General features: G+C 44.3%; 1 protein-coding gene across 1 annotated transcript in view; it reads left to right on the forward strand.

Moving 5' to 3' along the window:
* KIF20B (kinesin family member 20B) overlaps positions 1-18,376 on the forward strand; it is a 103,902-nt gene that overhangs the window by 42,604 nt on the left and 42,922 nt on the right. The window contains exon 24 of the mRNA XM_075257676.1: positions 38-163. Within this exon, the coding sequence (XP_075113777.1) occupies positions 38-163 (126 nt within the window). The remainder of the gene's footprint in view (positions 1-37; positions 164-18,376) is intronic.

Consider the following 18,376-nt stretch of genomic DNA (forward strand, 5'->3'; position numbering starts at 1 on the left):
GATGGTGATTGAAACGTCTTATGTCTGTGGGTCTCAGATGTTAAAGTAAAAGAAAGGATAATTGAAGACATGAAGCTGACTCTTATTGAGCAGGAACAGACTCAGGAAGAACAAGAGCAAGCACTTGAAGCCAAAACAGAAGAAGCCGAGAAATTGGCTGAAGGTAAGTGTGCTGTACAGAGAAATAGTGGTTTATGTTCAGAAGTGTCTTTTATTCATGTAGTGTGTATTATTTCACTATGGGTACGGCGACACAAAGCCTTACCTTGTGTGTTGGGACTTTCAGCAGAGTTTTTCAATTCAAAAAACACTTAAAATGGGTTGTTTTTCGCCTGCGGCTCACCTTTCGATTTCTCTGCAGTCCCCCCACGGCTTTCATCCTTTGCATTGCAATGTCTGAAATCTTGTAAAATCTGCAGCAATATGTGACAGAAATGTTATTTATCACAGATATGCAGGGGTGATCCTAACCTATCTGCTGCCTATATATATATATATATATATATATATATATATATATATACACTTTGTGATCAAAAGTATCCAGACACCCCCAAAAGCATACGTTTTTCATATTAAGTGCATTGTGCTGCCACCTACTGCCAGGTACTCCATATCAGCGACCTCAGTAAACATTAGACATCATAAGAGAGTAGAATGGGGCGCTCCGCGAAACTCACGGACTTCAAATGTGGTCAGGTGATTGGGTGCAACACATCACGCAGGTCAATGCCAAACGACGCCTCGCTTGGTGTAAAAAGCATAAATATTGGACAATTGAACAGTGGAAAAACGTGTGGAGTGACGAATGACGGTACACAATGTGGCGATCCGATGGCAGGGTGTGGGTATGGCGAATGCCCGGTGAACGTCATCTGCCAGCGTGTGTAGTGCCAACAGTAAAATTCGGAGGCGGTGGTGTTAAGGTGTGGTCCTGTTTTTCATGGAGGGGGCTTGCACCCCTTGTTGTTTTGTGTGGCACTATCACAGCACAGGCCTACATTGATGTTTTAAACACCTTCTTGCTTCCCACTGTTGAAGAGCAATTCGGGGATGGCGATTGCATCTTTCAACCCGATCGAGCACCTGTTCATACGGCACGGCCCGTGGCGGAGTGGTTACACCACAATAACATCTCTGTAATGGACTGGCCTGCACAGAGTCCTGACTTGAATCCTATAGAACACCTTTGGGATGTTTTGGAACGCCGACTTCGTGCCAGGCCTCACCGACCTACATCGATACCTCTCCTCAGTGCAGCACTCCGTGAAGAATGGCCTGCCATTCCCCAAGAAACCTTCCAGCACCTGATCGAACATATGCCTGCGAGAGTGGAAGCTGTCATCAAGGCTAAGGGTGGATTCCAGCATTACCGATGGAGGGCGCCACCAACTTGTAAGTCATTTTCAGCCAGGTGTCCGGATACTTTTGATCACATAGTGTGTGTATGTATATACTGTATATGTGTATAGCCACCTGGATGATATTTCTGGTTAGGTGATGGGGCCCCCTAATTGAGACATGCCCCCCCCCCCAAGCTCTCTCTGCTCCGATTTTTGGTCCTCGCTGCCTGCATTCTGCTCTTCTGGAGGCGAGTTGAACCTCCTCTTCTGTCCCTCTGGATTTTGAAGGTCAATGAGATTGCACGTATGGAGAATCTCACCTCTTTCCTGGATGGCATGACTGAAGCCTATACTAAGACCTGCTTTTATTGGTTTGAGTTCCAACGCTCCGGGGAGTATCGGAAACTCCTGGGCTGTGGACCTCCCTCCTAGTCCTGTCAGAGGTGCTCTGCTCGTGGTTGCTACGGGAGTGTGCAATCTTGCTCCCAGTGTCTTGTTGCCTTCTGTTCTCTGGTATCTGACTTCTTGCCTGCCAGTGAACCCCAGGCTGCTAAGTGCCCCCAGTACCTGGTTGATTCTGCTGGGTAATGAGGAACTCAGCCTATGTGTCTGCCTAGGCTGACTTCCTCTGTAGACTCCAATACACAAGTACTGCAAGTCTATGATATTGAACCAGTGACAAAATAATGTAAAAAAAAAAAAATTTAATATAGTTATAAAGCCCCCAAAATTTCATTTTATAAAATGAAAATGAATTTATATAAAAAAAATTTTTTAATAAAAACAATACATATTTGGTATCGCCGTGTCCGTAACAACCTGTGCATTAAAACATTATTTAACCTACACGGTGAATGCCGGAAAAAAAAAGGGAAAAAACCCACCGGAAGTAATGATTTTTTGTCATCTCACCTTACAAAATATGCTAATAAGTGATTAAAAAGTCACATGTACCCTCAAACAGTATCAATAAAAAGCACAGGTTGTCCCACAAAAAATCAGCCATCAACCAACTCTGTCAACCGAAAAAAAAATAAATGTTGCACCTCTCAGGAGATGGTGATGCAAAAATCATTGATTTATGTCCCCAAATGGATTTTCGTTTTCATGTCCCAATGTTATTTAAAATTTGTGAACTAGCTGTAGGGTCAAACTACTCATTATATATCCCTTGATATGTTCTGTGAGGGGTGTAATTTCCAAAACGGGGTCACTTTTGAAGGTTTCCATTGTGTTGGTACTCTAGGGACTCTGCAAATACAACATGGCACCTCAAAACTATTCCAGCAAAATCCGAACTCCAAAAGCCAAATAGCGCTCTTTACATTCCAAGCCCGACCATGTACCCATACAGCAGATTAGGACCATATATAGGGTATTGCCACATTGATGAGCAATTGTTTAACAAACTGTGGGGGACTTTTTCTACTTTAACCCCTTGTGAAAATTGAAAATTTTGTGAAAAAGTGACATTCTATAAATTTTTCATTTACACATCCCAATGATAATACAATCTGTGAAAAGGCTGTCAAAATGCTCACTATATGTCTTGATAAATTCTATGAGGGGTGTATATTCCAAAATAGTGTCACTTTTGGGGGGTTTCCTTTGTATTGGTACTTTAGGGTCCTGCAAATGAGACATGGCACCAAAAACTATTCCAGCACAATCTGCTTTTTAAATGCTGAGTGTCGCTCCTTCCCTTCCATGCGCTGCCGTTCATCCAAACATCAGGTTACACCCACATGTGGGGTATTTCTGTGCTCGGGAGCAATTACATAACAAACTGTGAGATGTATTTTGTACTTTAATCGTTTGAGATTGTATAAATTTTGGGGCTGAATGAATGTGTTATTGAAAAAATTTAAATGTCTAAATTTCACCTCCATATTGTTTTAATTTCTGTGAAATGTTTAAAGGGTTAACAAACTTCCCTAATACTGTTTTGGATTATTTGAGGGGTGTGGTTTTGAAAATGGGGTGATTTATGGGGGTTTCTAAAATATAGGTCTTTATAATCCCATTCAGAACTGAAGTGGTCCCTAAAAAATTAGTTTGGAAACGTTTCTTAAAAATCTGGCCAATATAAAGCAGAGATATGGTTGATAATATGTAATCAGATATTTGTGTGATATGACTGTTTGAAAAGCAGAGCGTTTCACATTTTGAAAATTGCAATATTTTTTTTCCAAATTTCCTATTTTTTTTTATAAATATAAAAATATTGATCAATATTTACCAATAACGTGAAGTACAAGGTATCATGAGAAAATAATCTCAAAATCACTTCTTAAAGTTATTACCACATAAAATGGCACTTGTCAGATTTTAAAAATGAAGCCTGATCATGAAGGTACTTGTAGGCTCGGTCTTGAAGAGGTTAAACAACAATGAAAAATAAAAATTTAGAGGGATTGTAAAAACATGGCTGCTTTCTTCTAGAAACAGAGAACTCCCTGTCATGTCTGGTATTGAAGCTGTGTTGTAAAAAATGGAACCCAGCTACAAAATCAGGCACAACCCATAGACGAGAGTGGTGCTGTTTTTAGAAGTATGCAGCCATGTTTCTCTAACCCTAAACAACTCCTTAAAGATCTATCAATGCTCAGACTAAGCTCTTACAAGGGTGTCCCTTTAAGTGATCTCAGTGATCTGTGCTACCATTACCATATGATAGCCAGCAAGGGGCAGCCTGTCTATCACAGAAGACCATGCTTCTGGTGCTTGCCTTCTGACTAATAAAAGCCTACCTGGCAGCCATTTTGGAAAAAATTGACCAATAGTAACTTAAGGAATTTGCATAATTTCCCAGAATCCTTTGCTGGAACTCTCTTTAAGCTTACTGAATGGTGGAAAGAATAACCCATTTTCACAAGAGTTGCTGTCAATCAGGCTGAGCTGCAATATCAAGCACAACCCATAGCTGGGAGTGGTGCTGGTTGTTTGCAGCCGTGTTTCTCTAAACCTAAACAACCACCTTAAAGATCTGACGAAGGTGTCCCTTTCGGTGATCCTGGCGATCAGTGATCTGTGCTGACGTTACCAGCTGAGAACAGATGGATGACCAGCCAGTATCACAGGGCATCATGCCTCTGGAGCTTACCTTCTGACAGGCACCGCCTACCTGGAAGCCATTTTGAAAAATTGACCAATAGGAAGGTGAGAATTTGCATAATTACCCAGAATCCTTTGCAGGAACTCTCCCTAAGCTTAATGAACGTTGAAAATAATAAATCAAATGAAGCAAAATCCAAGAAAACGGCTAAAAAACTGGTCTGTGCAGTTGATGGGCGGAGCTTCCTGATTCGGTCTTCTACCGGCAGGGTCGCCGGGTCATGATTTCAGCAGCTGAAAATTTGAGCAAAAAAAAAAATGTTTGAGATACATTAAAATAACACGTAGTTTGTTTTCATGGTCTTTGTTCTTTACTATAATATTCTGAGGAACAGCTGAGACGGCGTAGACCGGCAGGTGCCACTGCCCACACTCAGTCACCACACTTAGCAGCAGCCCAAGGCCGCTACTAGCAGGCAGACATGGCGCGGTCCGCTCTGACCCCAAGAGTGCACAACGCACTCTAAATGTAAAAGAAGGACAGCGACCTCACAGGGACAACCTCAGAGCAACATTCATTGAACTTAAGGAGAGTGAACTTAACTCAAGCAGTGCATTATGGGAATTTATGTAAATCTAAAGGGCTTCTATTATAATTTTACTACTGAGGAGGAGCCTCACATAAGTCCTCCTCCCAGGTCGTCTCACCACTTATAGTGCACCATGGAGCAAGGCCCAATGACTCCATCAGCCTTCTTGTGCTTAAGTTCCTTAACTTTGCTCCTGTCCATGTTCAAGCAAATCTCAAACATTTTCACAACTCTTGTAATAGATGGAATGGAGCTGCAATATCAGGCACAAGCCATGGACAGGAGTGGCACTGTTTTTTGAAGTATGCAACCATGTTTCTCTAAACCTAAACAACCCTTTAAAGATCTATCAATGCTCAGACTAAGCTCTGACAAAGGTGTCCCTTTAAGTGATCTCAGTGATGTGTGCTACCATTACCATATGATGGCCAGCATGGGGCAGCCTGTGCATCACTGAAGACCATGCTTCTGGAGGTTGCCTTCCAACTTATAAGAGCCTACCTGGCAGCCATTTTGAAAAATTGACCAATAGGAACTTAAGGAATTTGCATAATTTCCCAGAATCCTTTGCCGGAGCTCTCTCTAAGCTTATTGAATGGTGGAAAGAATAACACGTTTTCACGACGGTTGCAATAAGTGAAACTGAGCTGCTGTACTAAGTACCACCCGTAGACCGGAGTGGTGTCTGTGTGTTTGCAGCCATGTTTCTCTAAACCTAAACAACCACCTTAAAGATCACTTTAAAGATCTGTAGGTGCTCTGGCAAACGGTGATCTGTGCTACCATTACCAGCCGAGAGCTAGGTGATGGCCAGCCAGCATTGATCCCGGCAGTCGGTGATCTCTGCTACCATTACCAGCTGAGTGATGGCCAGCTAGAATCACAGGGCATCATGCCTCTTCAGCCTACCGTCTAACATGAACCGCATACATGGCAGCCATTTTGAAAAACTGACCAATAGGAAGGTGAGAATTTGCATAATTACCCAGAATCCTTTGCAGGAACTCTCCCTAAGCTTAATGAACGTTGAAAATAATAAATCAAATGAAGCAAAATCCAAGAAAACGGCTAAAAAACTGGTCTGTGCAGTTGATGGGCGGAGCCTCCTGATTCGGTCTTCTACCGGTAGGGTCGCCGGGTCATGATTTCAGCAGCTGAAAATTTGAGCAAAAAAAAAATGTTTGAGATACATTTGAATAACACGTAGTTTGTTTTCATGGTCTTTGTTCTTTACTATAATATTCTGAGGAACAGCTGAGACGGCGTAGACCGGCAGGTGCCACTGCCCACACTCAGCAGCAGCCCAAGGCCGCTACTAGCAGGCAGACATGGCGCAGTCCGCTCTGACCCCAAGAGTGCACAACGCACTCTAAATGTAAAAGGAGGACAGCGACCTCACAGGGACAACCTCAGAGCAACATTCATTGAACTTAAGGAGAGTGAACTTAACTCAAGCAGTGCATTATGGGAATTTATGTAAATCTAAAGGGCTTCTATTATAATTTTACTACTGAGGAGGAGCCTCACATAAGTCCTCCTCCCAGGTCGTCTCACCACTTATAGTGCACCATGGAGCAAGGCCCAATGACTCCATCAGCCTTCTTGTGCTTAAGTTCCTTAACTTTGCTCCTGTCCATGTTCAGGCAAATCTCAAACATTTTCACAACTCTTGTAATAGATGGAATGGAGCTGCAATATCAGGCACAAGCCATGGACAGGAGTGGCACTGTTTTTTGAAGTATGCAACCATGTTTCTCTAAACCTAAACAACCCTTTAAAGATCTATCAATGCTCAGACTAAGCTCTGACAAAGGTGTCCCTTTAAGTGATCTCAGTGATGTGTGCTACCATTACCATATGATGGCCAGCATGGGGCAGCCTGTGCATCACTGAAGACCATGCTTCTGGAGGTTGCCTTCCGACTTATAAGAGCCTACCTGGCAGCCATTTTGAAAAATTGACCAATAGGAACTTAAGGAATTTGCATAATTTCCCAGAATCCTTTGCCGGAGCTCTCTCTCTAAGCTTATTGAATGGTGGAAAGAATAACACGTTTTCACGACGGTTGCAATAAGTGAAACCGAGCTGCTGTACTAAGTACCACCCGTAGACCGGAGTGGCGTCTGTGTGTTTGCAGCCATGTTTCTCTAAACCTAAACAACCACCTTAAAGATCGCTTTAAAGATCTGTAGGTGCTCTGGCAAACGGTGATCTGTGCTACCATTACCAGCCGAGAGCTAGGTGATGGCCAGCCAGCATTGATCCCGGCAGTCGGTGATCTCTGCTACCATTACCAGCTGAGTGAGGGTCAGCTAGAATCACAGGGCATCATGCCTCTTAAGTATACCTTCTAACATGGACCGCCTACCTGGCAGCCATTTTGAAAAACTGACCAATAGGAAGGTGAGAATTTGCATAATTACCCAGAATCCTTTGCAGGAACTCTCCCTAAGCTTAATGAACGTTGAAAATAATAAATCAAATGAAGCAAAATCCAAGAAAACGGCTAAAAAACTGATCTGTGCAGTTGATGGGCGGAGCCTCCTGATTCGGTCTTCTACCGGTAGGGTCGCCGGGTCATGATTTCAGCAGCTGAAAATTTGAGCAAAAAAAAAAATGTTTGAGATACATTTGAATAACACGTAGTTTGTTTTCATGGTCTTTGTTCTTTATTATAATATTCTGAGGAACAGCCGAGACGGCGTAGACCGGCAGGTGCCACTGCCCACACTCAGTCACCATACTTAGCAGCAGCCCAAGGCCGCTACTAGCAGGCAGACATGGCGCGGTCCGCTCTGACCCCAAGAGTGCACAACGCACTCTAAATGTAAAAGGGGGACAGCGACCTCACAGGGACAACCTCAGAGCAACATTCATTGAACTTAAGGAGAGTGAACTTAACTCAAGCAGTGCATTATGGGAATTTATGTAAATCTAAAGGGCTTCTATTATAATTTTACTACTGAGGAGGAGCCTCACATAAGTCCTCCTCCCAGGTCGTCTCACCACTTATAGTGCACCATGGAGCAAGGCCCAATGACTCCATCAGCCTTCTTGTGCTTAAGTTCCTTAACTTTGCTCCTGTCCATGTTCAGGCAAATCTCAAACATTTTCACAACTCTTGTAATAGATGGAATGGAGCTGCAATATCAGGCACAAGCCATGGACAGGAGTGGCACTGTTTTTTGAAGTATGCAACCATGTTTCTCTAAACCTAAACAACCCTTTAAAGATCTATCAATGCTCAGACTAAGCTCTGACAAAGGTGTCCCTTTAAGTGATCTCAGTGATGTGTGCTACCATTACCATATGATGGCCAGCATGGGGCAGCCTGTGCATCACTGAAGACCATGCTTCTGGAGGTTGCCTTCCGACTTATAAGAGCCTACCTGGCAGCCATTTTGAAAAATTGACCAATAGGAACTTAAGGAATTTGCATAATTTCCCAGAATCCTTTGCCGGAGCTCTCTCTCTAAGCTTATTGAATGGTGGAAAGAATAACACGTTTTCACGACGGTTGCAATAAGTGAAACCGAGCTGCTGTACTAAGTACCACCCGTAGACCGGAGTGGCGTCTGTGTGTTTGCAGCCATGTTTCTCTAAACCTAAACAACCACCTTAAAGATCGCTTTAAAGATCTGTAGGTGCTCTGGCAAACGGTGATCTGTGCTACCATTACCAGCCGAGAGCTAGGTGATGGCCAGCCAGCATTGATCCTGGCAGTCGGTGATCTCTGCTACCATTACCAGCTGAGTGAGGGCCAGTTAGAATCACAGGGCATCATGCCTCTTCAGCCTACCGTCTAACATGGACCGCCTACCTGGCAGCCATTTTGAAAAACTGACCAATAGGAAGGTGAGAATTTGCATAATTACCCAGAATCCTTTGCAGGAACTCTCCCTAAGCTTAATGAACGTTGAAAATAATAAATCAAATGAAGCAAAATCCAAGAAAACGGCTAAAAAAAACTGGTCTGTGCAGTTGATGGGCGGAGCTTCCTGATTCGGTCTTCTACCGGCAGGGTCGCCGGGTCATGATTTCAGCAGCTGAAAATTTGAGCAAAAAAAAAAAATGTTTGAGATACATTTGAATAACACGTAGTTTGTTTTCATGGTCTTTGTTCTTTACTATAATATTCTGAGGAACAGCTGAGACGGCGTAGACCGGCAGGTGCCACTGCCCACACTCAGTCACCACACTTAGCAGCAGCCCAAGGCCGCTACTAGCAGGCAGACATGGCGCAGTCCGCTCTGACCCCAAGAGTGCACAACGCACTCTAAATGTAAAAGGAGGACAGCGACCTCACAGGGACAACCTCAGAGCAACATTCATTGAACTTAAGGAGAGTGAACTTAACTCAAGCAGTGCATTATGGGAATTTATGTAAATCTAAAGGGCTTCTATTATAATTTTACTACTGAGGAGGAGCCTCACATAAGTCCTCCTCCCAGGTCGTCTCACCACTTATAGTGCACCATGGAGCAAGGCCCAATGACTCCATCAGCCTTCTTGTGCTTAAGTTCCTTAACTTTGCTCCTGTCCATGTTCAAGCAAATCTCAAACATTTTCACAACTCTTGTAATAGATGGAATGGAGCTGCAATATCAGGCACAAGCCATGGACAGGAGTGGCACTGTTTTTTGAAGTATGCAACCATGTTTCTCTAAACCTAAACAACCCTTTAAAGATCTATCAATGCTCAGACTAAGCTCTGACAAAGGTGTCCCTTTAAGTGATCTCAGTGATGTGTGCTACCATTACCATATGATGGCCAGCATGGGGCAGCCTGTGCATCACTGAAGACCATGCTTCTGGAGGTTGCCTTCCGACTTATAAGAGCCTACCTGGCAGCCATTTTGAAAAATTGACCAATAGGAACTTAAGGAATTTGCATAATTTCCCAGAATCCTTTGCTGGAGCTCTCTCTCTAAGCTTATTGAATGGTGGAAAGAATAACACGTTTTCACGACGGTTGCAATAAGTGAAACTGAGCTGCTGTACTAAGTACCACCCGTAGACCGGAGTGGCGTCTGTGTGTTTGCAGCCATGTTTCTCTAAACCTAAACAACCACCTTAAAGATCGCTTTAAAGATCTGTAGGTGCTCTGGCAAACGGTGATCTGTGCTACCATTACCAGCCGAGAGCTAGGTGATGGCCAGCCAGCATTGATCCCGGCAGTCGGTGATCTCTGCTACCATTACCAGCTGAGTGAGGGTCAGCTAGAATCACAGGGCATCATGCCTCTTAAGTATACCTTCTAACATGGACCGCCTACCTGGCAGCCATTTTGAAAAACTGACCAATAGGAAGGTGAGAATTTGCATAATTACCCAGAATCCTTTGCAGGAACTCTCCCTAAGCTTAATGAACGTTGAAAATAATAAATCAAATGAAGCAAAATCCAAGAAAACGGCTAAAAAACTGATCTGTGCAGTTGATGGGCGGAGCCTCCTGATTCGGTCTTCTACCGGTAGGGTCGCCGGGTCATGATTTCAGCAGCTGAAAATTTGAGCAAAAAAAAAAATGTTTGAGATACATTTGAATAACACGTAGTTTGTTTTCATGGTCTTTGTTCTTTATTATAATATTCTGAGGAACAGCCGAGACGGCGTAGACCGGCAGGTGCCACTGCCCACACTCAGTCACCATACTTAGCAGCAGCCCAAGGCCGCTACTAGCAGGCAGACATGGCGCGGTCCGCTCTGACCCCAAGAGTGCACAACGCACTCTAAATGTAAAAGGGGGACAGCGACCTCACAGGGACAACCTCAGAGCAACATTCATTGAACTTAAGGAGAGTGAACTTAACTCAAGCAGTGCATTATGGGAATTTATGTAAATCTAAAGGGCTTCTATTATAATTTTACTACTGAGGAGGAGCCTCACATAAGTCCTCCTCCCAGGTCGTCTCACCACTTATAGTGCACCATGGAGCAAGGCCCAATGACTCCATCAGCCTTCTTGTGCTTAAGTTCCTTAACTTTGCTCCTGTCCATGTTCAGGCAAATCTCAAACATTTTCACAACTCTTGTAATAGATGGAATGGAGCTGCAATATCAGGCACAAGCCATGGACAGGAGTGGCACTGTTTTTTGAAGTATGCAACCATGTTTCTCTAAACCTAAACAACCCTTTAAAGATCTATCAATGCTCAGACTAAGCTCTGACAAAGGTGTCCCTTTAAGTGATCTCAGTGATGTGTGCTACCATTACCATATGATGGCCAGCATGGGGCAGCCTGTGCATCACTGAAGACCATGCTTCTGGAGGTTGCCTTCCGACTTATAAGAGCCTACCTGGCAGCCATTTTGAAAAATTGACCAATAGGAACTTAAGGAATTTGCATAATTTCCCAGAATCCTTTGCCGGAGCTCTCTCTCTAAGCTTATTGAATGGTGGAAAGAATAACACGTTTTCACGACGGTTGCAATAAGTGAAACCGAGCTGCTGTACTAAGTACCACCCGTAGACCGGAGTGGCGTCTGTGTGTTTGCAGCCATGTTTCTCTAAACCTAAACAACCACCTTAAAGATCGCTTTAAAGATCTGTAGGTGCTCTGGCAAACGGTGATCTGTGCTACCATTACCAGCCGAGAGCTAGGTGATGGCCAGCCAGCATTGATCCTGGCAGTCGGTGATCTCTGCTACCATTACCAGCTGAGTGAGGGCCAGTTAGAATCACAGGGCATCATGCCTCTTCAGCCTACCGTCTAACATGGACCGCCTACCTGGCAGCCATTTTGAAAAACTGACCAATAGGAAGGTGAGAATTTGCATAATTACCCAGAATCCTTTGCAGGAACTCTCCCTAAGCTTAATGAACGTTGAAAATAATAAATCAAATGAAGCAAAATCCAAGAAAACGGCTAAAAAAAACTGGTCTGTGCAGTTGATGGGCGGAGCTTCCTGATTCGGTCTTCTACCGGCAGGGTCGCCGGGTCATGATTTCAGCAGCTGAAAATTTGAGCAAAAAAAAAAAATGTTTGAGATACATTTGAATAACACGTAGTTTGTTTTCATGGTCTTTGTTCTTTACTATAATATTCTGAGGAACAGCTGAGACGGCGTAGACCGGCAGGTGCCACTGCCCACACTCAGTCACCACACTTAGCAGCAGCCCAAGGCCGCTACTAGCAGGCAGACATGGCGCAGTCCGCTCTGACCCCAAGAGTGCACAACGCACTCTAAATGTAAAAGGAGGACAGCGACCTCACAGGGACAACCTCAGAGCAACATTCATTGAACTTAAGGAGAGTGAACTTAACTCAAGCAGTGCATTATGGGAATTTATGTAAATCTAAAGGGCTTCTATTATAATTTTACTACTGAGGAGGAGCCTCACATAAGTCCTCCTCCCAGGTCGTCTCACCACTTATAGTGCACCATGGAGCAAGGCCCAATGACTCCATCAGCCTTCTTGTGCTTAAGTTCCTTAACTTTGCTCCTGTCCATGTTCAGGCAAATCTCAAACATTTTCACAACTCTTGTAATAGATGGAATGGAGCTGCAATATCAGGCACAAGCCATGGACAGGAGTGGCACTGTTTTTTGAAGTATGCAACCATGTTTCTCTAAACCTAAACAACCCTTTAAAGATCTATCAATGCTCAGACTAAGCTCTGACAAAGGTGTCCCTTTAAGTGATCTCAGTGATGTGTGCTACCATTACCATATGATGGCCAGCATGGGGCAGCCTGTGCATCACTGAAGACCATGCTTCTGGAGGTTGCCTTCCGACTTATAAGAGCCTACCTGGCAGCCATTTTGAAAAATTGACCAATAGGAACTTAAGGAATTTGCATAATTTCCCAGAATCCTTTGCCGGAGCTCTCTCTCTCTAAGCTTATTGAATGGTGGAAAGAATAACACGTTTTCACGACGGTTGCAATAAGTGAAACTGAGCTGCTGTACTAAGTACCACCCGTAGACCGGAGTGGCGTCTGTGTGTTTGCAGCCATGTTTCTCTAAACCTAAACAACCACCTTAAAGATCGCTTTAAAGATCTGTAGGTGCTCTGGCAAACGGTGATCTGTGCTACCATTACCAGCCGAGAGCTAGGTGATGGCCAGCCAGCATTGATCCCGGCAGTCGGTGATCTCTGCTACCATTACCAGCTGAGTGAGGACCAGCTAGAATCACAGGGCATCATGCCTCTTCAGCCTACCGTCTAACATGGACCGCATACATGGCAGCCATTTTGAAAAACTGACCAATAGGAAGGTGAGAATTTGCATAATTACCCAGAATCCTTTGCAGGAACTCTCCCTAAGCTTAATGAACGTTGAAAATAATAAATCAAATGAAGCAAAATCCAAGAAAACGGCTAAAAAACTGGTCTGTGCAGTTGATGGGCGGAGCCTCCTGATTCGGTCTTCTACCGGCAGGGTCGCCGGGTCATGATTTCAGCAGCTGAAAATTTGAGCAAAAAAAAAAATGTTTGAGATACATTTGAATAACACGTAGTTTGTTTTCATGGTCTTTGTTCTTTACTATAATATTCTGAGGAACAGCTGAGACGGCGTAGACCGGCAGGTGCCACTGCCCACACTCAGTCACCACACTTAGCAGCAGCCCAAGGCCGCTACTAGCAGGCAGACATGGTGCAGTCCGCTCTGACCCCAAGAGTGCACAACGCACTCTAAATGTAAAAGGGGGACAGCGACCTCACAGGGACAACCTCAGAGCAACATTCATTGAACTTAAGGAGAGTGAACTTAACGCAAGCAGTGCATTATGGGAATTTATGTAAATCTAAAGGGCTTCTATTATAATTTTACTACTGAGGAGGAGCCTCACATAAGTCCTCCTCCCAGGTCGTCTCACCACTTATAGTGCACCATGGAGCAAGGCCCAATGACTCCATCAGCCTTCTTGTGCTTAAGTTCCTTAACTTTGCTCCTGTCCATGTTCAAGCAAATCTCAAACATTTTCACAACTCTTGTAATAGATGGAATGGAGCTGCAATATCAGGCACAAGCCATGGACAGGAGTGGCACTGTTTTTTGAAGTATGCAACCATGTTTCTCTAAACCTAAACAACCCTTTAAAGATCTATCAATGCTCAGACTAAGCTCTGACAAAGGTGTCCCTTTAAGTGATCTCAGTGATGTGTGCTACCATTACCATATGATGGCCAGCATGGGGCAGCCTGTGCATCACTGAAGACCATGCTTCTGGAGGTTGCCTTCCGACTTATAAGAGCCTACCTGGCAGCCATTTTGAAAAATTGACCAATAGGAACTTAAGGAATTTGCATAATTTCCCAGAATCCTTTGCTGGAGCTCTCTCTCTAAGCTTATTGAATGGTGGAAAGAATAACACGTTTTCACGACGGTTGCAATAAGTGAAACTGAGCTGCTGTACCAAGTACCACCCGTAGACTGGAGTGGCGTCTGTGTGTTTGTAGCCATGTTTCTCTAAACCTAAACAACCACCTTAAAGATCACTTTAAAGATCTGTAGGTGTTCTGGCAAACGGTGATCTGTGCTACCATTACCAGCCGAGAGCTAGGTGATGGCCAGCCAGCATTGATCCCGGCAGTCGGTGATCTCTGCTACCATTACCAGCTGAGTGAGGGCCAGCTAGAATCACAGGGCATCATGCCTCTTCAGCCTACCTTCTAACATGGACCGCCTACCTGGCAGCCATTTTGAAAAACTGACCAATAGGAAGGTGAGAATTTGCATAATTACCCAGAATCCTTTGCAGGAACTCTCCCTAAGCTTAATGAACGTTGAAAATAATAAATCAAATGAAGCAAAATCCAAGAAAACGGCTAAAAAACTGGTCTGTGCAGTTGATGGGCGGAGGCTCCTGATTCGGTCTTCTACCGGCAGGGTCGCCGGGTCATGATTTCAGCAGCTGAAAATTTGAGCAAAAAAAAAAATGTTTGAGATACATTTGAATAACACGTAGTTTGTTTTCATGGTCTTTGTTCTTTACTATAATATTCTGAGGAACAGCCGAGACGGCGTAGACCGGCAGGTGCCACTGCCCACACTCAGTCACCACACTTAGCAGCAGCCCAAGACCACTACTAGCAGGCAGACATGGCGCGGTCCGCACTGACCCCAAGAGTGCACAACGCACTCTAAATGTAAAAGGGGGACAGCGACCTCACAGGGACAACCTCAGAGCAACATTCATTGAACTTAAGGAGAGTGAACTTAACTCAAGCAGTGCATTATGGGAATTTATGTAAATCTAAAGGGCTTCTATTATAATTTTACTACTGAGGAGGAGCCTCACATAAGTCCTCCCAGGTTATCTCACTACTTATAGTGCACCATGGAGCAAGGCCCAATGACTCCATCAGCCTTCTTGTGCTTAAGTTCCTTAACTTTGCTCCTGTCCATGTTCAAGCAAATCTCAAACATTTTCACAACTCTTGTAATAGATGGAATGGAGCTGCAATATCAGGCACAAGCCATGGACAGGAGTGGCACTGTTTTTTGAAGTATGCAACCATGTTTCTCTAAACCTAAACAACCCTTTAAAGATCTATCAATGCTCAGACTAAGCTCTGACAAAGGTGTCCCTTTAAGTGATCTCAGTGATGTGTGCTACCATTACCATATGATGGCCAGCATGGGGCAGCCTGTGCATCACTGAAGACCATGCTTCTGGAGGTTGCCTTCCGACTTATAAGAGCCTACCTGGCAGCCATTTTGAAAAATTGACCAATAGGAACTTAAGGAATTTGCATAATTTCCCAGAATCCTTTGCCGGAGCTCTCTCTCTAAGCTTATTAAATGGTGGAAAGAATAACACGTTTTCACGACGGTTGCAATAAGTGAAACCGAGCTGCTGTACTAAGTACCACCCGTAGACCGGAGTGGCGTCTGTGTGTTTGCAGCCATGTTTCTCTAAACCTAAACAACCACCTTAAAGATCACTTTAAAGATCTGTAGGTGCTCTGGCAAACGGTGATCTGTGCTACCATTACCAGCCGAGAGCTAGGTGATGGCCAGCCAGCATTGATCCCGGCAGTCGGTGATCTCTGCTACCATTACCAGCTGAGTGAGGGCCAGCTAGAATCACAGGGCATCATGCCTCTTCAGCCTACCTTCTAACATGGACCGCCTACCTGGCAGCCATTTTGAAAAACTGACCAATAGGAAGGTGAGAATTTGCATAATTACCCAGAATCCTTTGCAGGAACTCTCCCTAAGCTTAATGAACGTTGAAAATAATAAATCAAATGAAGCAAAATCCAAGAAAACGGCTAAAAAACTGGTCTGTGCAGTTGATGGGCGGAGCCTCCTTATTCGGTCTTCTACCAGGAGGGTCGCCGGGTCATGATTTCAGCAGCTGAAAATTTGAGCAAAAAAAAAAATGTTTGAGATACATTTGAATAACACGTAGTTTGTTTTCATGGTCTTTGTTCTTTACTATAATATTCTGAGGAACAGCCGAGACGGCGTAGACCGGTAGGTGCTACTGCCCACACTCAGTCACCACACTTAGCAGCAGCCCAAGGCCGCTACTAGCAGGCAGACATGGCGCGGTCCGCTCTGACCCCAAGAGTGCACAACGCACTCTAAATGTAAAAGGGGGACAGCGACCTCACAGGGACAACCTCAGAGCAACATTCATTGAACTTAAGGAGAGTGAACTTAACTCAAGCAGTGCATTATGGGAATTTATGTAAATCTAAAGGGCTTCTATTATAATTTTACTACTGAGGAGGAGCCTCACATAAGTCCTCCTCCCAGGTCGTCTCACCACTTATAGTGCACCATGGAGCAAGGCCCAATGACTCCATCAGCCTTCTTGTGCTTAAGTTCCTTAACTTTGCTCCTGTCCATGTTCAAGCAAATCTCAAACATTTTCACAACTCTTGTAATAGATGGAATGGAGCTGCAATATCAGGCACAAGCCATGGACAGGAGTGGCACTGTTTTTTGAAGTATGCAACCATGTTTCTCTAAACCTAAACAACCCTTTAAAGATCTATCAATGCTCAGACTAAGCTCTGACAAAGGTGTCCCTTTAAGTGATCTCAGTGATGTGTGCTACCATTACCATATGATGGCCAGCATGGGGCAGCCTGTGCATCACTGAAGACCATGCTTCTGGAGGTTGCCTTCCGACTTATAAGAGCCTACCTGGCAGCCATTTTGAAAAATTGACCAATAGGAACTTAAGGAATTTGCATAATTTCCCAGAATCCTTTGCCGGAGCTCTCTCTCTAAGCTTATTAAATGGTGGAAAGAATAACACGTTTTCACGACGGTTGCAATAAGTGAAACCGAGCTGCTGTACTAAGTACCACCCGTAGACCGGAGTGGCGTCTGTGTGTTTGCAGCCATGTTTCTCTAAACCTAAACAACCACCTTAAAGATCACTTTAAAGATCTGTAGGTGCTCTGGCAAACGGTGATCTGTGCTACCATTACCAGCCGAGAGCTAGGTGATGGCCAGCCAGCATTGATCCCGGCAGTCGGTGATCTCTGCTACCATTACCAGCTGAGTGAGGGCCAGCTAGAATCACAGGGCATCATGCCTCTTCAGCCTACCTTCTAACATGGACCGCCTACCTGGCAGCCATTTTGAAAAACTGACCAATAGGAAGGTGAGAATTTGCATAATTACCCAGAATCCTTTGCAGGAACTCTCCCTAAGCTTAATGAACGTTGAAAATAATAAATCAAATGAAGCAAAATCCAAGAAAACGGCTAAAAAACTGGTCTGTGCAGTTGATGGGCGGAGCTTCCTGATTCGGTCTTCTACCAGGAGGGTCGCCGGGTCATGATTTCAGCAGCTGAAAATTTGAGCAAAAAAAAAAAATGTTTGAGATACATTTGAATAACACGTAGTTTGTTTTCATGGTCTTTGTTCTTTACTATAATATTCTGAGGAACAGCCGAGACGGCGTAGACCGGCAGGTGCTACTGCCCACACTCAGTCACCACACTTAGCAGCAGCCCAAGGCCGCTACTAGCAGGCAGACATGGCGCGGTCCGCTCTGACCCCAAGAGTGCACAACGCACTCTAAATGTAAAAGGGGGACAGCGACCTCACAGGGACAACCTCAGAGCAACATTCATTGAACTTAAGGAGAGTGAACTTAACTCAAGCAGTGCATTATGGGAATTTATGTAAATCTAAAGGGCTTCTATTATAATTTTACTACTGAGGAGGAGCCTCACATAAGTCCTCCTCCCAGGTCGTCTCACCACTTATAGTGCACCATGGAGCAAGGCCCAATGACTCCATCAGCCTTCTTGTGCTTAAGTTCCTTAACTTTGCTCCTGTCCATGTTCAAGCAAATCTCAAACATTTTCACAACTCTTGTAATAGATGGAATGGAGCTGCAATATCAGGCACAAGCCATGGACAGGAGTGGCACTGTTTTTTGAAGTATGCAACCATGTTTCTCTAAACCTAAA

The sequence above is a fragment of the Leptodactylus fuscus genome, chromosome 10 (assembly GCF_031893055.1).
Source record: "Leptodactylus fuscus isolate aLepFus1 chromosome 10, aLepFus1.hap2, whole genome shotgun sequence".
Taxonomy (NCBI): Eukaryota; Metazoa; Chordata; class Amphibia; order Anura; family Leptodactylidae; genus Leptodactylus; species Leptodactylus fuscus.